The sequence below is a fragment of the Ciona robusta genome, chromosome 7 (assembly GCF_009617815.1).
Source record: "Ciona robusta chromosome 7, ASM961781v2".
Taxonomy (NCBI): Eukaryota; Metazoa; Chordata; class Ascidiacea; order Phlebobranchia; family Cionidae; genus Ciona; species Ciona robusta.
This window is the reverse complement of record NC_143241.1, coordinates 4,974,032-4,996,515: the sequence shown is the minus strand read 5'-3', so window position 1 is coordinate 4,996,515 and position 22,484 is coordinate 4,974,032. Positions and strand designations below refer to the sequence as shown.

The 22,484-nt window shown below is 35.8% G+C and overlaps 1 protein-coding gene across 3 annotated transcripts in view; it reads right to left on the bottom strand.

Moving 5' to 3' along the window:
* Positions 1-264: 264 nt before the first annotated feature.
* LOC149734050 (peroxidasin-like) overlaps positions 265-22,484 on the bottom strand; it is a 28,009-nt gene continuing 5,789 nt past the window's right edge. The window contains exons 2-35 of one of the 3 annotated variants that reach the window (XM_089881504.1): positions 20,088-20,159; positions 18,428-18,499; positions 17,314-17,385; positions 16,047-16,118; positions 14,667-14,735; positions 14,119-14,309; positions 13,547-13,664; positions 13,281-13,363; positions 12,586-12,704; positions 12,290-12,410; positions 12,011-12,118; positions 11,544-11,705; positions 11,123-11,230; positions 10,868-10,984; positions 10,327-10,504; positions 9,908-10,041; positions 9,505-9,621; positions 9,030-9,140; positions 8,672-8,776; positions 8,224-8,317; positions 7,869-8,053; positions 7,350-7,500; positions 7,047-7,184; positions 6,525-6,760; positions 5,955-6,136; positions 5,349-5,514; positions 4,800-4,915; positions 4,394-4,546; positions 3,854-4,002; positions 3,387-3,519; positions 2,731-2,937; positions 2,216-2,376; positions 1,420-1,655; positions 265-1,078 (exon numbers count right to left, since the gene is read on the bottom strand). In XM_089881504.1, the coding sequence (XP_089737630.1) occupies positions 777-1,078; positions 1,420-1,655; positions 2,216-2,376; positions 2,731-2,937; positions 3,387-3,519; positions 3,854-4,002; positions 4,394-4,546; positions 4,800-4,915; positions 5,349-5,514; positions 5,955-6,136; positions 6,525-6,760; positions 7,047-7,184; positions 7,350-7,500; positions 7,869-8,053; positions 8,224-8,317; positions 8,672-8,776; positions 9,030-9,140; positions 9,505-9,621; positions 9,908-10,041; positions 10,327-10,504; positions 10,868-10,984; positions 11,123-11,230; positions 11,544-11,705; positions 12,011-12,118; positions 12,290-12,410; positions 12,586-12,704; positions 13,281-13,363; positions 13,547-13,664; positions 14,119-14,309; positions 14,667-14,735; positions 16,047-16,118; positions 17,314-17,385; positions 18,428-18,499; positions 20,088-20,159 (4,738 nt within the window). In that variant the 3' untranslated portion in view covers positions 265-776. The remainder of the gene's footprint in view (positions 1,079-1,419; positions 1,656-2,215; positions 2,377-2,730; positions 2,938-3,386; positions 3,520-3,853; positions 4,003-4,393; positions 4,547-4,799; positions 4,916-5,348; positions 5,515-5,954; positions 6,137-6,524; positions 6,761-7,046; positions 7,185-7,349; positions 7,501-7,868; positions 8,054-8,223; positions 8,318-8,671; positions 8,777-9,029; positions 9,141-9,504; positions 9,622-9,907; positions 10,042-10,326; positions 10,505-10,867; positions 10,985-11,122; positions 11,231-11,543; positions 11,706-12,010; positions 12,119-12,289; positions 12,411-12,585; positions 12,705-13,280; positions 13,364-13,546; positions 13,665-14,118; positions 14,310-14,666; positions 14,736-16,046; positions 16,119-17,313; positions 17,386-18,427; positions 18,500-20,087; positions 20,160-22,484) is intronic. The other 2 variants (XM_089881505.1, XM_089881506.1) reach the window with 2 other exon arrangements.

The following is a 22,484-nucleotide window of genomic DNA, read 5'->3' as shown; positions in this document are numbered from 1 at the left end:
AGCAATGATATCAACAAGAGTAACATTACAATAATGGCAGCAACCTATTCCTTACACTAACTTCACACAAATCAAACCGTCTTTCTCATACTAAACAGTCCTATGCTTAAAACAAATTAAAAATAGCATAAATTGTAAAGTTACAGCTATGATAGCAACCTACAACATATAGGCCAAAATACCTCTTCACACTAACTATACAGAGCAAATAAAACCTTGACCACTGACAATAGTCTAAAATTTACAAAAGAAAAAGGCCAAACATAAAGATTTTAAAAGTATGTTTGTAACTCAAAACTTGCCAGTATTCTTGTTATGCCAACTAGATAAAACAGTGCAGCAGAAAGTGGAATTATGAGAAAAATACTGTTTTTGATATGCTGACGAGGAACTAAAGGTGAACAAAAAAGGCGTTACATATATTTACACAGACTTGTAAAGGGCAGAGTAGTTACAGAAAGTTGTATAATAAGTGAATTGCCTGTTACATGCATTTTATAGAAGTTACCCAGAATACAAAAGTTAAAATATTTGGTTAAAATGTATACCTTTAAAATTTGCAACTAACTGTCAGATGAGGATATGTGTACCGCTGCGTAGTTTATAGAAATAGTCAATTGATAAGGCTGACACACTAATAAAATACATCAGAACTGCCTCTGAGGTTAAAAACGCAGCAAATGCTAGAAAGCTTAAAAATCGGCAGTTGTTGCCATAAAGTGACGCCCGATTGTAAATGCACCTTGGTGCAAATTTAGCTCTAAAATAAACAACTTCTAATCCCTATCTTGCAGCTTTTGTTCCAATGTTTGGACCTGTCCTTGTAGTTGGGATATTTTGCTTTCGAGGGCTTCAATCACTGACAATACTTTGTCCATTGAAGCAGAAGGAATACCTTCAGGTTCAATTTTGTTCATTTTTTCAACTCCAACTCTCAGTCGGGGTTCGTTTTGTAAGGGTGGATTAGGGGTTAGGGGATTATCCCATGGTTGATTGGTATTTGAAGAGTTATTTATATTTCTATGTGAATGACGTTTGTTTGTGCTTCGCTTGCTGCGTGACCTTCGCTGAAAATGGTCTGCAAAATATTTTTATTTAACATTAGTATTTAAACTAATGGGATAAGCTAAATACAGTTAATAAATAATGGAAACTTTAGATGTAAAAATAACATGGAAGAATAAACACTGAAATAAATTACAGAAAAAAAATATAAAATAGCATCATAAACAAACCGTTTAGTTATCTCAAAATAAACAATAGATTATGTCAGCTGGTATGCAGTTTTAAATTATTTTAAAAATAAAGTTTAGGTTATTTAATTTCTATATTTGCTCTCAATAAGAGATTAAAATGTCGTTTACAAAAGCTTATTTTTATTTCTTATTGTTTTATTTCTGTATATAGACAACAAGCCACCTGACAAAGTTTCGAACGATCCAGAATCTGAACAATCAGAACAACAGTCGATCCATGCCGACAAATCAATGGACGGTATTTCGTCACATGACACAAAGTCAGCTTGTGGTTGGTTGAGAAACACGTCACGTGGAACAGTTTTTATCGAATCAGTGTTATCGCAGATGACTCTCGCCAGTGATGCTTGTTTCAACGCATTGACCTGCATTGGACTAAAAATTCCTGGGTTCTCATACCTGAATATATGAATACTAGTTAGTGCTGAAGAATCGCAAGTGGAATAACCTATTTCTGAGAAAAAGTTTGAAAATTTTAATTTTTTATATTGATTGGCGCTCTAGCAACCTAATATATATATGATGGTCACAACTGTAACACCCAAAATGTTTTGATCTATGATTAAAAATAAGTTTATAATATCTATATCAAATACAGATAATACTACTGCCAGTTTTTGTTTAAACAGACAGTGCATAAAAATATCTCCATAAGAAAGTCACCAAAATCTGTTTCCAGTTCTTTTCCGTTTGAACTGTTTACTTAACAGACAAGCCTAAGGATTATACATTCATCAGATAATTGCCAAAATATGGTAGACACCCACCAAAAATGTGTTTTATCAATAAATGTGTTTGTTTTGCTTTTGTATATCCTGATTTTTTATATATAGGCAACTACCAAAAAATTGTTAGTCTTTGTTTTCCATTACAAGTAAGTAAAAGCCTTGACAGGTTTTCATTACTGTGCTGCAGTTTAAAGGCAGCTTAAAACTAAAATAAATTATTTAAAAGTTTACCAGAATCTGTCCCCGGCTCTTGTCCTTTTGAACTGTTCAGTCAAGAGACAAGCCAGGGTTGGTCCCAACCTTGAACCTGGGACCACATCTTCTACTATCATACCAACAAATGGATCGATATTTGCAGGTACTTTGTAAAGCTCGCGTAGTTTGTTACGAACCTGAACAAACAATTAGGTAAATTATAATTGATTGTTATAACAACATAGTCCTAAATTTTTAGTACGTTTTTTTTGAATATATGTCACTCTTTTTTGGCTGTTTTTGTATCAGTTGGAATTAGTAGTGCTTGCTTTTTATTGAAGCATTTAGGAAATTTGCTTAGTGTATGGGCCAACTCATGACTTAATGCTAGAAACAAGGTCTTTAGCATGCCTTGCTATAGGAAAGGTAGAATAGGATTATGTAGATGGCAATTGGAAACTCAATTGCCATGCAGGTACAGGTAATACAGTACTAAATGCCCAAGCAAATCAGCTCATTTAGCCGCAAATTTCTACCAAACAACTCCCCACCTCTGGATTTTTTATCTCAGTTGCCAGATCATCAAATGTTGTTGCACTCGAAAGATTACAAAACTGCCTCCATTCATTATAGAATGGAAGAGCGTGATCTCTTCCTCTTTGGATGTTAAGTGCTCCAAGATCAAGTGCAACCTCCTCAGCCATGGAGAAAAGTCGTTCAATCAATTCTTCGTTCATATTTGAATCACTGTCTCTTGCCTGTGATGAAAAGTTTGATGAAAGTTTAGTGTTCTACCCTTCTAGATTTTTATGCTGCTGTCGCTACCATATTACTTAAAACTTCTTTTATAGTAAAAACTGTAAATTTCCTATTTTAAAGTATTTGAATCACTCTCTGTTGGCTGGGAAAAAATTGAAACATTTAAAAACAGTCTTCAAGATATAAGTATGTTATAGCCCCCACTTTGTTGGAACGGTAATACAAAAGTAACCCCTCAAATATGTGCTTGCACACAAAATGCTCATCTACACAAAGTATAAAGTATTCAGATAACTAAAGACAATGTTTGGATAAAAATAATAATATTGATATTTCTTTAAAAAATACTTTTTGTTTCTGTCATCACCCAGTTTATAGTAGTAACCATGCGAGAATTATTGACAGAAAAACAGTCATTAAACTTATTTTAAATCATTATACAACCTACTTTCATAGGTTTAGCAATCAACCCTCTGATCAGTGGATCTATACCACCCTCATGCACGATGCGGAATGGAGCAAAGAAAGCTTCATGAAGGTTCAAGTTGCCGTAACGAGATTCGTGCCACGTCTCATTTAATCTGGTTAAATTAACAGCATAATTTTCTTTAACAACATGATAAAAAATTACCCACTAAATTTTACACGAGATAACGCATATGCAGGCAGAAGGTGTATAAAACCGAACAACAGTGCTGTAACAAAATTAACAACATAACTTTGTTTAACAACATAATAAAAAAGTACCAACGAAGTTACATATGTGGTAACTCATATGCAGGCATGAGGTGTATGAAACAGAACACTTGTGTTATAACAAAAATTGTTGCCCCAGCCTGCTATAAAACAGTCACACTTATTTATTCAGTCAGTCATAGCCAAGAACCTAAAGGTTCATGTAGCATATCACATTACCTGTACATGATAGGATTGATCATTGTGTGTCCGAACCTATAAGCTGCTGTTGCAAATACATTAACAATAGAGGATGGTAAGTTGGGGTCGTAACCTCTGTATTCACCAATCAGAGAAGTAAATGGTCCAAGTAACTTTGGTAGCCAATGCTGGGGAAAATGTTTTAATAATGTTTTGTTCAGAAATGTTGAATTCATATTATGAGAGATAGCTAAGTGTGTAAACCTTGCATTGTAAGGTTAAATAGTTTATTTTATAAGAGTTAGGTCTTATTGCAAGTCATGTCATGAGAATTGGAATTTGGACCGGAGTAGGCTCACCTCACAATAGTGTTAACAGTATTAACAGACCAATAAGTTTATAAGAACAGCCCATAAACCATTAAGTAACTAACAAATAAAAATAAACATAACTTAAAACTTGATGTAACAGATATTGTGCAATATGAACAGAATAGGATGTTTTTGGAAATAGCCCACACAAAAACCATCAATGCACAATGGGGTAGCAAAATAAACATTGCTGTAAAAAAATACACACCGTGTATGTTATGTGCTGCATTTGTGCTCCAATTATTTTCCTCGTTTCATGGAAGATTGTATCTCCGTCCCAATGCTGGTTAACTTGTTTAATATATCGTGCAATTCTGTTGTGTTCCCTCATCCATAAAGTGTGCATTGTAGTTAACGATACCTGAATTGAAATGGTCATCACGGTAAATGTTAGAGGCACGCTAGCATGATAATGTATTGTATAACATTTTCACACTTTTTTATATAACATTGACAAACTTCTTTATATAACATTGACAAATAGTTTTCCACACATAAATAAAAAGCATATTTAAAAGACTAATTTTCCAAAGCAACAAATAAAAACCAGTCCAACGTTAACTTTCCCGGACAATAAAATGTAAAACTTAGTTCAAAATGTTTAAACTACCCACTTGTTCGTTAGCTCTTAGATCACCAGCAAGGAAACAAGGAACGCTTCGTTGACGGGCAGTTTCACCTTCGCCACGAAAACAATCAAGAGGAGCAACCAACTGTATCGAGTTTGAACCTGGAAAAAAAGAGATACCTCAAAGGTTTAATAGTGAATTTTAGGGTAAACGGCCAATTTGGGCCTAATATGGCGGTTTACTAATGTACTTACAGAGAAAGGTACAAATTAATACAGTGTTAAAAGGGTTTACTAGCATTCAAGAAACAAGATTTTCTAATCCGTTTTCCGCAGGTAAGGTCCTACAGCTAAATACACCATAAGACCTAGAGTTTGCCTATCATCTAGGCTAGAGTTTATTTATTATCCTGACACCCAGGGTGCTACAACTGATTAGTGACTATTATGTAGCAGTAATGTCTGCTAATTTTTTTCCCAAAACACATTTGTCTGTCAGTGTTAGTGTCAAAATATATTTAAAGCTTAAAAAAGACAAAACTATAGGAAGATTATTGTCCACCATTTTCATAGCATCATGCTTGTATATACTTACCAGATTCAAGGTCACTATATACATTGTAAGGTAACAATGGTTTCTGTCCAAGTTCAAGTGACTGGCCTTCCTTCAATAAACCAAGGTCTGATGAAAAATCTCGCAGATTCCTCATTTCTTTATCATTGCTACTGTATACATTTGACGCATCCAAATAAGATGTTATCTGGTGATGTAAAATGTTATATGATTAATACTACACCATAAGCAGCAAAAAAACAGTGGTTAAAACTTGCTATGGATAAAAAGTGTGTAAAAAAGCTTGGCTGTTGCACACCTATTCTTCCGACACACAGGGTGCTATGATTAATTTAGTTATTATTGGGTTGTCCACTAAAGTAGTTTTCCCCAAGAACCCTGCCAGTACCAGTATTGAGCATCGAACCCGGTATCATTTGTTTACAAAGCAAGTATCTAACCACTGAGCCATAGCACCAAAGCATATTAAATATAACTTTGTAAACAAGGTACAAATTCTTAAAAACAGTATACGCTTTTTAAACAAGTATGAAATGAAAGTCTTCTCTTACATATGTTGTTATCTGTATTTTAAGACTGACCAAAAATATCCTTGTTTTATGCACTAACGTACAAATTAACAAACACCTGGTTTATTTGTTCCCTCCTAGATATTGCACTGAAGAATACGGAAGTAATCCCAGATCCACACACCGCACTTGATCTTGTGAAGGTCATGCATCTTCCTGATCCGTGTGGATGTTGCCTTCCATGTCTCCTTGGTGATGGGGGGTGGTGGTGGAAACGGGAGTGGCGGGAGTCGTTATCAACTGGAAGAAATAAAATCATTTTTAGAGGGAAATGAAATTATCACAGTTGTTATTAACTGGTAGAGATCTAGTTCGAAATCAATATTTTTTATAAAAATTAAAAAAAAGTATTTTTTTAATAAAAGAAATAAAAAATTTATGGACAAAAAATATCATTCCAAAACTATATTCTTAATCCATGCACAGGTTTTAAATGATGGAAAATCTATTAATGCTTACATTGTGGGGCAAAAACATTCATTATAACAAGTGTTCTACTTCATACACCTTGCTTACAAATTCTATTCTAATGTAAAAATGAGGCCTTATGTAGAAACCCAGGGTGATTTAAGTTGGCTGATTACTTACTCCCTGCTTATAATTACTACCTTGGAATATGATTGCATACCTAGAATAGGAAAACAAGGGGCTTCATGTTCACAAGTGTCTTTGCACGCCAAACCATCTGAGAATCTTTGCACACTTGGAGCCATGGTTGTGAAATCAAGGTCGTGATCTAAGAATTGACCCCACTGCATCACCATGTGGGTAAAATCGGGGTCTTTTCTTGGGGGTCGTGATCCTGCTGACATTAACACACCCACCGACACAGAACGGGGTGAGGGTAGAGTGTTGTTGTTGTATCTGGAGGTGAATTTTGAGTGAGTTTACTGATATAGTTAAGAAAATGATAAATTTTACTAAACATTAAACAAGGAAGAGAATGAAATCTCTAAAATTTCGAAAACATCTGTTATTAGTATGGGGGTCTAAACATGGCTAAAAAATATGATACTAAAAGTTTAAGGTGGTTATAGGGCACTTTAATAGATATACATTTAGATGTTGTTCCAGTTTTTCATTTTTTTATTCAAAATAAATCATAAATTTGTGGTAGCAGTTTATAGTGTAATAAATAAGTTAGTCTCACTTTTTGTTGTTGTTCCATGAGATAGGAGCATTGAATCCATTTTCATAGATGGGTTGCAACAAGCGATGGAAAGGAGTGAGTGAAGCTCCCCACATTGGGTGGTGGAGGTTGTTGCATGTACCATCTGGGGAGCGGTACCTGAATGTATGAATGAATGTAACTTACTGTATCCTCACATGGCCAAAAAAACGACAGTCTTTAAACACTGGTGTTCTGTTCCATACACTTCATGCCAGCTTACGAGTTACCATGTATGTTACTTTGTGGGTGATTATTTTTTAGGCTATTTAATTTGTGTCTTACTTTCTATGGAAACAAATATCTCGTGAGCAATCTATATTAGGTCGATGTGCTGAACATCCCGATAAGTTTGCAACCAACTCAACGGCCTCGCTACCAATCAATGACATAACATCCATCTCTTCATCGCCATCTAGTGAGGCAGGGCCATCACCTGTTAACATTTTTGGTGGTGGAAAAATGTTTTTTTGTGTGTGAAGTGTAAACAAATGTGTCAAAAAGTGCGGTAAGGTGGATCAGTATTGGTAGATTGCATAACTACCGTATAATAGTGGGTGAAATGCTCGATTTTGCTTAGGCCTATGTCTCCCTGAGGCAAGACACTTAGCAGACATACACCCTTGGTATTGGGGTAGTATGCCAATTCTGGCCAAAATCGCAGGTCCCACGGCTCGCTATGCTGTGTCATGCATGAGGACCTAATTCAGCATGTGAGGACATGGTGCAGATACAAAATTGACATGTTTACTAAATAAGCAAAATAAAACAACAATGCTATGTTGATATTAAGTTTAATCCAACCTTCTTGTCTGTCCTTTGTGTGCCGAACGTCAAAATCTCTAGGTCTCATGCCTCGTCGCACACAGCACTCAATCATGCGCAACGCAACATCGAACACTTCTGCAGCTCTTGCTAAGTCCACACCAGCTCGTGTGGATGGGAACCTCACCAGGGCAAGCAAGTCACCTGGGCTCTGCCGGTTACGCCTGTAAAATTTCCAATCATTAGGATTTCAAGTAATTGTGAAAAAATATTCAGCTAGAAAATTTTAAACCTAAAAATGAGCTGATAAATTAAAAACTGATTCCTTATTTGAGAACTTTTATTCAGAAACTGAATTTTCCAAACAAAACTCATCTAAAGGGCATTATTTTACCCGTTATTAAAATGTTGTATCGAATTGTTTATTCCACGGTTGACTTCATTCGTTGCACTTTGTATGGTGTCGTATAACTCGGACAAGTGAACAACTGAAAACATAAAAACGCTTTATAATATAAAAAAATAGTATGTGTTCCAAAATACAAGTTCAACCAGAAATATAAATTCACACTCTTTTATTCTTGAAAAGTGGGGGATCAGATTATTAATCTTACCATACAGTAACAGTTTATGCCACTAACTACGAGTTGGTTTTAACAAACATATACATTTTTATCTTTTCAAAAATTATAGCAAAGATCATGTTATTTAAAGAAAGAAGAGAATGAAATCAGAAAAAAAACTACAGTTGTTTAACACGCTATGGATTAAATGTGTGGGAAAAAATGTCAACTAAAAAGCGTGGCTGTTTCATCCAATTTTCATGTTTAAATAAAATTTACCACTTTGTCTTTTTTGTCTTGAGGCTGACGCAAGAAAATGTTGGTTAAGAAGTTCGTCGAGTGATAACGGGCTTTGCTCCTCATCATGGGAGGAGTGAGAGGACTCTGAGAGGTTGGGGAACAATAATGTGGATAGTGTAAGAGACGATATTTAATTCAATATAAGTAAATTTCTATGGCTGTTTTCATTCTTTCTTATCGTTCTATTTGGTAGTAAAAATAGAATATTTACAGAATTGTATATATCTTTGTGACTCAGTAAGGTTAAATTGGTTGAAGATTAAGAAATACAACATATGTTACTGATATCCCTTTTACCACACAGTATTATATATTGACTTTTATTAAAAATTCTTACGGTCCAGTTCATCAGGACATCCATGTAGAAGACAATCAGCTGGAAGAATCTGAGCAAGTTTAACAACGATATCTTTTACTGTGTTCCTTAAGTTTACCACCAATGTCATTGCTGTGGAAGCATCAACAATTTAAATCTAACTGTAAAATACGTGCATTTCACTGCTCCAACCCAGTGGTCCTTGGGTTGTTTGAATTGTCCGCCTGATAAACCACCCACAAGTTCATATGTGACAACTTGTGAGCACAAGGTGTATGAACCAGAACGGCCATGTTTTGATGACCATTTTTCCACATTAAGACAGTAAACAGGTTAAATTCAAACTAATTGTCAAATATCACTCATTAATTCAATTTTCGTATTTTTTTCATGTTTTTTGTTATCATATTAGATAAACAAAAACAATTATTATGGCGCATCATGTAATAACTTTACCATTTTAAGTATTTTTTGGGGGTTTGATGCGAATACTTACAAGCAGATATAAAATCCGATCCACTCCTTGCAACACATTCATATCTTCCGGTGTCATCCCGAGCAACTTGTCGGATCAACAATTCACTCAAGGAAGATCGGGAGATCGAGAAACGACCTGAACATTATTCACGATTATTTTGTAGCAAAACCTTATTGTAAAAATTATCAATGCAAGTGGTTTTTCTGTGATTCAACATTTTATCTTATGAAAACACTTTAGTCATAACATTTTTGCTTCTAAATGCTAAAACCCGTTTTGTTTACAAATGCACTCGTTTTGTTAATAAACAGCTGTTGAAAACCAAGATACTTTCCCACTTTTTTGTTATAGTACCTAATATCCATTGTTATATAATATTCTACACTTTTACTAATCTTGACATTGATTTACTTTTTGATACCTGAAGTAGTTAGTCGGACATTATCTTTGGTCCAATATATATTTGGAGCTGTTTCATCATCCACCCCTCCCCCAGTAACATGGCATCTTATTGTCACATCGGTTCCAGCATCAACTGTTTGATCCTCAGGTGTCCTAGTGAGGTTTGAAAAAGAAATTTTCAATAGATGTGAAATTGTGAAAATTTAAAATATACAAACCACACATGCATAAAAAGTTGTTTTTCCTACCCTGGCACACTACATCTAAATTATTATTATACTGGTGCCTATAAAACTCAATTTTCAAGTGTCACAAACACAAAGCATCATTTTCGGTACATGCTTGATCATGCAAAATATTACTGCAATGAAAACAGACCTTAGCTTAAATAGGGGCGTGACACATTTTTTCGACCTATGATTAAAACCTGAATTTTACCTCACAAAACTTAAAGGTGTTGGAGGGATAACTGTCAACGAAACTTGAGCATGCTGAGCACCAACTGCATTAGCTGCTTCACACCGGTAATTACCAGCATGTTCCGGTTGTGCTCTTAGTAATCTTAGTGTACCAGATGGCAGAAGGGAATAGCGCGGGTCATCTGGTACAGCTCGACCTAAAAACAGTGAATGTAAAAATAGTATTAAACAGTGTTACAAACAGAGTACAAAGAGTGTCACTTGTTAAATTGTTATAAAGCATCTATAATTTTCCGTGAGGCATTCATACATCTATAATAGGATGCTCGATGTACAATTTAAATTGATTGACCACCAGAGTTAAAATGTCTGTAACACATCATTGTTGCGAAACTATACATTTTTTCAATTATATAAACAGCAGACCACACTGCAATACTTTTTTTTTCATGGCTTTTTCCTCTTACATACTTTATAATTGAATTACAAATCTTAAACACAGCTGTATACGAAACTATATGACTTAGCATTACTTATAAAAATGATTGCGCAATACTTACCATTGATAGTCCACACTATCTGTGGTTGTGGTCTCCCAGCAACTTGACATTGGAAATCCACAGTAAGTCCTTGTCTTACTCTCTGATTCTGTGGTCGAACAGTAAATCGGGGAGGTACTGGAACACATTGTGATCGTCACAATAAAGATTATGACAACACAATAAAGATTATGACATCAGTCATAACAATAAAAATGATGACATCACGATAAACATAATGACAACACAATAAAAATTCTGACATCAAATGCTTACCCATTATGGTAACAAAGGCATCTGAAGTTGAAACTCCAGCGTTGCTCTCAGCTTTGCAAGTGTAAGTTCCTTCGTCACCAGGGTTTACACCACGAATAAGTAAAGAACCTGAAAAGTAACTTAGATATAAAGAGATAGGTAAAGACATTAATATGAAACCCACCGCAGTGGCAAACTGGTTAACCCAGAGGTTATGGGTTCAAGGTTCAGTACAGCTTCCACTGTAGGCATTCATGTCCTTTGGCAAAACACTTTAATTGCCTCAACTTAGTGATCACTGATGGGTTATCTATATTGTTAGCCATTGGGTGTTTGGGTAACTTGCCCCTTTGGGTTGAAGTACATATTACTATGCACAACTGACCAGAGATTGATCATATACAGTAGGCTATTAATACAGCAATAAATTAATATTATTTACCGGAAGTCATCACTAGATAACGTTGGTCTCTGTTTAAAGTGTGTCCATTCCTCAACCAACTTAAAGTAGGTTCCGGAATTCCTTCAGCATGACAGTCAAGTGTTACACTTCTGCCTTGGATTGCTGTTTGGTCTTGTGGCTTAACTGTAAACTTGGGTGGGTCTGTAGGAAAGTTGCATTGTGAGTATACAAGTCTGGTGCATTGTGCATCAACCTTTTATGGTTTATTGCACTGGACCTAATAATAACAGTTAATTTGGGAGTATCTGTTAAATTGTGAGTATGTAAATCTAGTGGATTGTTTACGAAACTCCCCTGAGCCATCAATAAAATAATGTAATTACCCCTATGCCTTCAATAAATATAATAACATTGTTGTTGTGCCATTAATAAAACAATCGGGAAACAAGGTTGTAAGGTTACATAAAACCATATAGTAACTAACTTGAATTTGATTGAAAACTTACTTCTTACAATCAGAGTAGCAGAGGAGTTGATGAAACCTTCACTGTTAGCTGCCATACAAGTGTAAGTGCCATTGTTTTCAATGGATGCAGATCTTATGTGAAGTGTGCCTGGAATACAGAGCTGAAAATTACAAAATGAATGTTTGAAGAATATAAAGAAACACCTGGGTGACAAATATATGTCATACAGCAAAGTTTAGAAGATAGACTTGCTTAAAATATAACTAAACAACCATTTTTTTATGAACTGTGAGATGTTGGTGCAGCAATATACACTACCTGGCATTACAATGAAGTTTGGTGTAACTGGAAGTCTCTCATGGTTATGATACCATCTAGTCACAGGTTCTGGGGTACCAGTGCTTCTACATTGGAAAGTAACTCGACCATTCAGTATTACCTGAGTGATAAGTATATAATAAAAATGCAACAAAAAACAAAACATTGAAAACAAAACTATTTATAAATATAAATTTGGAAAACATTGCTTGTTAAGTCTTTGTGGACATTTCTATTTATTCCTCATACATAAAAAACTTGTTGTTATATTATATATAATTAAAAGTTATTTTTACCTCTTTATTGGATGGCACAGTTGTAAAGACAGGAGGACCTTGGGCTCCTCTATATGTTAATCTTGCAACACTACTAGATCTGTGGCCAACAGTATTATCAGCAGTGCATTTATAAATACCTGGATAAAAGTACAAAAGTTCTTACTAAGGTTATAATGTAGCCGGAGGATACCGGGTTTTCTTGTCACTGATAGGCCTGTATGTCCTTGTGTAAGACATAAAAGTAAATAAAGGAGAAGTGCCCAGCTTCAAAATAAGGTGAGATCTTGGGAACTCAGCACAGTGACAAAGTGGTTACCCAAGAGGTTACAGATTTAAGGCTCAATACACCTTCCACTATGGACATATGTGTCTTTCGACAAGACACTTTACAGCTATTGCTTAATCCAAGTGATCACTAATGTAAGCCACAGTGGACCTTGCTCCAGCTCAGTGGTCACTAAATCTTGTAGGACCTCACCATATAGAATGGAAGGTTATATCAATATTTCTGTTTTTTAATTGCAATATTCTAGATCACGCAATAAACATAAGCCTCAAACATCCAGCCATTATTTAAACTAGACATAACATATTATCCCAAACTTGATTTTTTGCACAAATTGGAACAGGGATTTTGTTTAAACTAATGTTTCGTATGTCATCTGGCAGTATTTCATCTAGGTTAATGATAAGCATAAGTTTATATGACTCACCTCTGTCTGATTGCCTGGAGGTTTGAATAACCAACGATCCATCAGTAGATTTCCTAACTCTGGTATCTAATCGCACAGGTGTCCTGAAATACAAAAATAACAAATATAAGATAAGTTTATAATACAGTTTAAAATAATACAGATAAGCAAAACAGCAATTTTATAATACCGTTACATTTATTTCTAAATTATATTCCTATCATTTCATGATTAGGCAAATAATTTTATTCTTAGGTGGTAGGAATTGTTTTATATAAGACACATACCCATCATGGTGCCAAGTGATCAAGGGCCTGGGTGACCCTCTTACCCCACATCTAAATATCACAGATTCACCCTGCTGTACTTCTACATCCTCGGGCATCTCATAAAAAATTGGAGCAACTGTGTGCGACAGAAATTGTGATATTTGTGTGAAAACCAAAGTTATGAATGTTGGACTGTATGTATGTGTGTTTACAATTACACATGAGTGAGTTGCGAAAAAAATTTAAAAACATAGTGTGGGCGTCCAAATTAACTCAAATCTACATGCTTGGAACTAAAAAGGAAGGAGGGAAAACTTGTGTAAGAAAACAAGCAATGCAACCATTCTACAAAAAGATAAAAATATCCACGAAAGAACTAAAAATAAAGAAAAATAAGTAGTAGCACACTATGAGTAATAGCATTTTAAGGATAATGCATGTGTTTTGGCAACTTGTTAAGTGCTTTATGCCAAAGAAAAATTGATGTAAGAAGTTGATAAGTAATAATGATATTTTGAAAATGAATTGCTGCAACGACAAGTATATGTTAACATATGGAAAATGGAAGTGTTAGAAAAGCCCACACTCACTTGTATACGTACTGTTATTAGTGTCACTGCATTGAAACTCTGATGGTTGGATAGTTGGTATGTGACGACCAGACAGTGACCTTGGTTGATAACATACTGCAGTGGCAAGAACAGAGCGACCGGGCCCTTGCAAATAAGTGGCCAACCAAGCAAGGTCGCAATCACAGCGTAAACGATTCCCATCTAACCTCCTAGGATTATTACGCAAAATATTTTTTAAAAACAGTGGCGTATAAAAATTTAATGACATGTGTACTTGTGTACCACTTATAAAATGTAGTTGCATTACAAACAGATCTTATGACAAAAATGGAACACGTAAGGGTGACCTAAGCTCTTTGCACCACTTAAACAAAGTATTTTAACTCGATATTTTATGCAACATTTTCACTCAACAGGGTAATTCAAGCAGCAAAAAAATGCGAGAAATTCTTAAGCGGAAGCTATGCAGAGCCCTATTATTGACAGACGAGCGCACGCCGATAATCTATCAAGTTACAGCACACTTCAGATCAAAGTAACCAAGACCAAATATTGCTTTTACTCACAGCCGCTTTAGCGTCAGATCATCAAAGAGCCGATTTGGTAGAGTTTCAATCAAATTCGAATGGAGTAACCTGTGAAAAAACAATACTGTAACGAATTGTATAAGATTTAGATATTTTAACGCGTGTAGAATACTGTAATACTTATCAAAATTTGTGAGCTTGAATGATTATTCAAGACACGCGTTGTGTTTTAGAAATTTTTAAACAGCGACATATTTATGTGTTTGTATTGCTTTCAACAAAATTACCAAAATTAGCATGTTGCTTTTAAAAAATGATAATATATTTACGCGCGCTTCTGTCTAAAACTTATTGCACTAGGTGGCGAACGAGGGAGCAAATTAGTGGAAGCGAGTTGTAGCGGGGACTTGTGTTCATTAGCACGAGCGGAACCGATCGATTGAAATCGACAGAAGAATTAGAACAAAGGCGTTTTCTATCCTGTATAACAGTCGGAAACCAACCCACCAGACAAAGTGGTGCTAATCAAATAAGTTACTGGGTGAGCGTTTAATCTTCTGGTTAGGGAGATGATGTTGGCAGCACAGTCATCGATAAATACGTGATAAGACAGATGTGATGCATAATAGGTTAAGGACATCTTCCGTCTGAAGCCACACACTCTTACGTATCGATCAATATTCTATTGGCCTCAATAATCTTTTCTTTTCCATATCTTTGTTAAAGTGTTGAGAAGTGGTTAATTATTCAGAAAAGTTTGTTAGCATGAATAGGCTACCCTTTCGTTTTTCATCTCTTTGTTAAAGTATTGAGAATGGTAGTTACTTTTTAACACTCGTTAAGCACGGGGGTTTTTATAGGAACAAACCATAGTTGGAACAAAGAAGAGACTTTGCACGAAAACGCCGTTGACTGTAAACTTACAGCTATAGGTTATTATTTCTTTTTTAAAGGTTTAAATACCAAACGGTTATACGATAGCGCCCGTGTGTGTATTTATACATTTCAATAACGACTCTTTGGAGCAGAATCTGTTTCGATTTCTTGTAACCGTTTGTTTCGACTACGAGGATTCGTATTTCATGTGGTCATAAAACTATAGAAACTCTTTTACGATTGCAATATTAAAATTCTTTTTTAAAAATACCTTATACGGCTTTTAAGACACTACCTTACGAAATACATTTAACAGTACATCTATTTATAAAACATAAAAAATCGTGTCTGATAACTTGTTATTGCAAACGCTAAAGACGAAATGTAATCTTTGTCCGACCACATTTTAACGCTGCAAATTCGCTGCTTGGGCCAAAAACGCGGCTATAATCTTAACCATCGTTTTAACAACGTATGCTGTTGCACTGGAACACCTGTGTTTTGTTAAGATGGGATACGCATTGATAATAATTTTCAACTTACAATCGTTCGAGCTTCGGTAAAGTGGCAAATGTTCCGGACGGCACAGTGACGATTTTATTGTCGTGAAGATATCTGCAAAAGGTTAAGACTAAGTTATTACGCACACGACGATGCAAGTGATTCTATATGAGGCACTATACAGTTTCATATGCCCGAGGAGTCAAGATGCAGTAGTTGTTGGCCCATTATCGCATAATATTTTCTATAATATAATTTACTACAAACGCAAAATCATTAAAGCTTAATGAATTGAAATGGGTCGGTTAATATGTGGTAGAGTGGGGGGAGATGGGACACCTTTTTATTCTATTGTCCCGTTCTATGTGGTTGGGTAAACAAAGAACATTTAAAGAAATTTAAAACCGTATCCTCACGATTCCCATAGACCTTTGGTAATTGTCCCGTCTTTCCCCAAACTACTATAATATAATTATTAAAACTTTTTCTACAATTGCAGTGTCCTACTGATGTAACATGCAGGAAATATGTAAATAGGTTATAGAAGAAAATGTGTTTAAAAGAAATGAAACGGTTGTTTTATCCAAATTTCTGAACGGCACAATGTGATGGCTTCACTACACAAACTGAAATCGACTATAGTCTACATGTGTGTTGATTAAACAGGATCGTAAATGTTTCAATAAAGTTAAAACCGATTCGTGTGTTTACCCGAAAATATCAGTTTGCAGATTATAATGGTTGCATGTTTTGGGCAATTACGTCGAAATAGTAAGCTCAGAAATTTAAAACATGCAGTAAATTATTATCTAATCTTTTAAACACTAAATGCTACAGCATACGAGACGGGGAGAAATTCACTTTATCTTTTAAAAACGTGCAGTTACTGATTAATCAAACACAGGTAGACATAATGAGTTTTCTAGTTTGGTGTTCAATATAAACATCATCATGCCCCAAAGCGCCGGTGTCTAGGCTTAATAAAAAGTATGTTTTAGGTTCGTTTTCGTTGACTTTACTTGGGAATTCTAAACCTAATAGGTTTATAATAAATGTAAACACAATATTAAAACCGTATGCCCCATGGCCAACACAGCTGACATACGTTTGTTAACCCAGTGTGTATTAGTTCACGCGTAATATACGTAGTTACTATTTTTCTTATAAAGCTTAGCGATTACATGCGGAATTCGCTAAGCAGCCTTAAGGCCTCCACTGAACACAAAGTAGATTTAACACGGTTAGTGCCACTTTAATGCAGTGGATAAGGGGACAAAATTATACCACTATGAACAAAGAAATAACTCACAATTGCTCTAAAGAAACTAGGCCATTGAACGCTCTTTTGTGTATCGTCCTTATTTTGTTCTTGTATAGGTATCTGTCAACATAAAAGAGCGTGTCAGGCCATGTTTTATAACAGTAGAAGTTTTTAACAGCCGTTTGTTATTGTAGTTGACACGGAACAAAGTACAGCCGTACACTCGAACGCAAATGCCAAATTTCATACCAATGTAAACTATAGTCTGCTTGCATAATATGACATGACGTATTCTTACGTCAGATATTATGCAAGCACCAGGTGTTTACTACGGGTTGAATAGAAATTCCTCTTGCGTGCTGTTTACTACCAGTTCCTGTGGAATTCAGTGTCGAACAGGTGATGGTTTTCAGCTCGAAAACAACCCGACTCGTTCGCCAAAAGTTGACCGAGTTCGGTTTGGGGGAACAACCGCAACTTGTGGCTTGTGCAAATAAAGGCATTGTGTTCATACAAAAAATCGCAAGCTATTTGCTACAGTAGGGAGTCAATTTTGGTATATATAAACGACTCTAGAGCCAAACTTCCTTTAAAAAACCTAGAATTTCAGGTGTTTTGGATGAAAATTAGTATCTATATATACCGATTTTATACGAACCAGTGTTAACTAAACAGCGAAATAAACAGAAAATAAAGAATTTTATATCGCCATGCTGGATAGTGATTATGGCTGTATCTACTCAAAGCACAGGCAAGCAAATACTAAAAATGTTGCGCCCAAATCCACGCTATGCAGTAACAAGACGTTCGTTTATTGGTTTTGTCGCGTAAGCTTAAGCAGCTAAGCCGTGCCCGGGTATTCTAATCTATAAATGGCGGTTTTTGATCACTCTTAAGCGGTGTTTACATTGCAGTGTTCATCGAAGTGAAAAGTAACAAAAAAACATCTTTAAATGCTCCGTAAATTTCATTTAAGTTGGGTTAGCTCTAAACTATAGTGTAAACAAAAAATCAGTTCAATTTGTGCATTCTGTTTCAAGAAATCTATCAATATTAAAGTGGAAAATAGACTTTAGATGCCAAAGCGACGGCTTGAGTGGTTTGAATTAATACTTTTGCCACGGCGCTTCTGCGGGTTCGTCTATGGATATCTTATACTCACAAATACTTGAGTGATGAGAGACCTCGGAATGCGTTCTCTGAGACTGATTGGATCTCGTTGTTGTTGAGTAATCTGAAAAACAAGGTTCAATTTCAAGAACGCAGATAACGTTGAACGCTCAATAACTTCAGTCGTACACGTCTCCTGCGTCGTCAACGTCACCGCGAGTGGTACAACACTTATATATGCTACTTAAAATAGATTTTGCATAGGTATGTTTTTATATTTAAAAAATGTAATACACTTAAACGTGATTTAATTTCTACTTTAAATATATTTAGATGATAAACATTGGTACATAACACTTTTGTTTAACTATGCTGATTGTAAAATAAGTTTGCATAATAAAAAGTATAATATAAAACAGACGTGATTTTTTTTGACCCATAACAAACGTGATGGTTAATTTCAAAGCAGTAACAATGTTCATGATCTACAAAGTGCCATATTTCAAAGCGAAAAGCCTATTTATCAAATAGAAGTCTATAGGAGTATTGGATTGCGAGACAAATGATCAGACTTCAAAAGTTGGACGAATTTTTCATCTTCAATGAGTTTAATTTGGTGGAAAACCGCAATCTTGAAGAGGCCTCGACTTATTTGTTTTCTTTCGGTAAATACACAAGGCAGAGCCTGGGAATGCGCCTTAAAATCTTTAAATTTGTTGGCTGGTAATGTATCACTGAAACAAACGTGTTACGGCGTTGATAGCCTGTCTGTTAACGAGAGCCGGTAAGTGAATTCAGAGAAACCAGTGCCCTTAATCCAGTGGTAAATGAACCGTTAACTTGTGCAAACGAAACAGGTCGTCGGCAAACCGTCTACCTTATCATTATGTCAACGAACATAATCCCCTTCTGCTTTATACGTGCGAGAAAGTTGCTTGCTATCAATAAAAGCAACGCAAAATTATAACGGACGAGGTGCAACTTTCAAACGGTGACATTAAACCAAAGCGTTATGTTGATAAAATGCGATACAAGTATTTATTAAACCTATGCCAAAATTGTCTCTGATGTGAAAGATTTCGTTTCGCAGCATCAGCAACTTTATCGGCGTTTTTTGGCACATAGCCGACCACGTTGTAACGCCAAACAAACATTGCCGCGCAGCATGCGAATCAGCAGCGAGACCCAAGGCTTAAGTATCCATCAATCAAACGATGTTGCAGGGACAAAATTTCTTGTTTTGTAAACGTGTCAGTATGATGGGTTGTTACAACGTTAGACCCCATGCGACGTGAACACGACCCCGAGGTGTAACTTGCGCTGAAATTCTCTCAACTTAAGCAACGAAACGCTTTTTAGTTCAGTTAGATTTCGTTCGCAGGGTTTTACATTTCGGTTAAGAATTATTGCGGGGTTTAATTCCAATTGAGAGCTGCGAGCGCTTCCAAGACGGGCAATATAATACACCTGTAAACGTGAAGCTTAGGTAACCTAGCCTACACAATCGGAGAATCTTTTAGAAGTGATCAAGCACGGTACAGACGTGAGGTTGCTGCATCGCAGTTTAGGGTCGAGCTTTCGTGTGATATTTCAGTCAAGAATTCAAGTGGTACTCGAACTTGGAATTCAACGGTTTCACTCGACCCTTAAGTTGATATTGAAGTGTTTAATACTAGAAGTATTTGAGATGGCTACCATCCGTACATACTCACAGTGAATTCAGATTCCTCATTCGACGGAAAGTAGACGCAGGAATGCTACGAATTCTATTGAACCTCATGTCTCTGGGAAAATAAATTTACATTACATTATATAACGTACTGTATTATATTATACCTTACATAAATTATATTATGCCATAGCACTTTATATATATACTCTACAATACACAGTATTGCACTTTACATATTATTAAATGTACCGTACAATATAACATTCGTGTTGGACTTCCAAGAACAAGGCGTAACTATAAGTTTAACACAGAAAGCAGCGCAATTAAAGTTATTGCAATCGGGTTTGAAGTGTTGTGCAAGTGTTCAAAGTGGTTACGGGAAAATGTACATCGGGACGGCATGCGTTCAGGCGCAAATCTTTATGTTGTACTGGTGTATGTTGGTATATATGATTAATGCTTTTAAATCGGCAAAGCGTTTTATGAGTTTAAATTAACATAGTTTCCTTGTAAGGTAAGAACACAAAAAGTACTATTGTATTGCAGCAGGTCTTTTGAACTGCTCAATATACACGGGTCTCTCAAACTCTAGATTATGAGTGAATTTATGTTATTTATTCTTGCATGAGGGCGCAAAACGACAGTGTTTTGTTTCATACACTCGGTGAAAAAACATTTTAAACTGGTTCACGGTCGGTTCATTAATACCGTGCCTCATATATTTCTATTCACGACAAATACAAATTGCCAGTGTTGGACTATCCATTATTAACTACAGTGTAAAGATTATTAACAACAGTGGTAATTTACTCGCATCAGCAATGAAAACAGATGGTATCTTCGTGACAATCTGCATCGCATTTACAGTTCAGTGTCATTTAGAAACACTCTTATATAGTCGGGTGGGATAAGAAGAGATATGTTGTTATTCTATTTTCTCGTCCCGTTTTGGTAGTAAACAAAGAATATTATTTACAGAGTTATATAACCGTAGCCCCACGACCCCAAAGTAGATTTAGGTGCTAACAGTATTCCATCTTACCCCACAGTACTATATACCAATCTATGGCCATTGGAAGCAGCAGTTAATAAAATCGCACGGGATGATATATTGAGCGACATTTTAAAAGGTTAAAGTTGTTGTACCGTCTTAACGACCAGGGTATATGATTGTTTAGCATACAAGAGCACGATACGCCCTGTTTAAACTTGGAGGTTAAGATTTAATGACTCAAGAGTGATACGTATGAGTGTAATAGGTTTTAAAACAGACAATTTAACAGAAGAGCAAAGTACAACGGGTAGAGTTAAACCGCAAAACGACCTTAGGAAATGGTAACATTATTCAAACAAACCGAGGCGCCAAGTGCGGCATGTTTTCACAACGATTCAATAATAAATAGATATCGAATGAAAGCATGTTTATGGTGGAAGTTAAATGAATGGCGCAAGCTGTGCTACGATCTCGCCGAATAAGAGACGAGCTGCCGCAAACAGGAAATGCGGTGACGACAAACTTCCTAAATCGCTTCGTGGCTTCCGAAGCTTATCTCGGTATGTTTGTGACGTAATAAAGTGGTCCAACATTCATTTAGCGGTGGGGATAACTAATTATGACGTGATATTGAAAGATTCATAAAACGAAAGAGCACATTCTTATCTCGCAATGTGTGATACACAAATTTACAAAAACAGAACATACGGTTGCAGAAAAAAAGGATGACACAAACCAAATTCGAGGTATTGGTCTTTAAAATTCGCGCTAAAGAAGGTAACATTTTAAGCACTACTGGCAGCGAACGTTCGTGCTTAGTTCGGTGTATAATATGTTATACTTACGTTAACCAACACATAACAAAGTACCGCCTATAAAGTCAAACCGATAAGTGAACCCTTGGATTGAGTTTCAAGCAATGCTATTACTAAAAGGGCGGGGGATGTGTGTACAGCAAACTGTACGCGAGCTAAAAGTGTCGTAGCCTTGATCTAAATCCAAAATCCACAGACGACAAGTTCATTGAAGCTGCCGGTTTAAGCAACATGTGGATTATTCAACTTGTGTCTGAAGATGCACAGACTGGATATGACGTGTTTAGTTGTTTTAGATTCTAAGCACACTTGAGACGCGTCATTGGGAAATTTATGCCGGTTATAAATCACCTGTTGTGTCTCTAACTCTGACGTAACATAAAAAAACACCCATTCAAAAGGTTTGCCCAAAAGGCTTTCAAAACATCACACAATTTTCAAAACGAAAATCGTAAAACCAGATATATATATAAGTTGTATCGGTACGTTTTCATTTCTTGCAGATTGATCTGAATATTAAGTGTTAACTTGTCCCATGCTACAATTTAAACAAAGTGTTGCTTCATATTAAACCATGTTTGCATTTACGCCTTGTACATTAGGCCCCATGGCATGACTTGCTGATAGG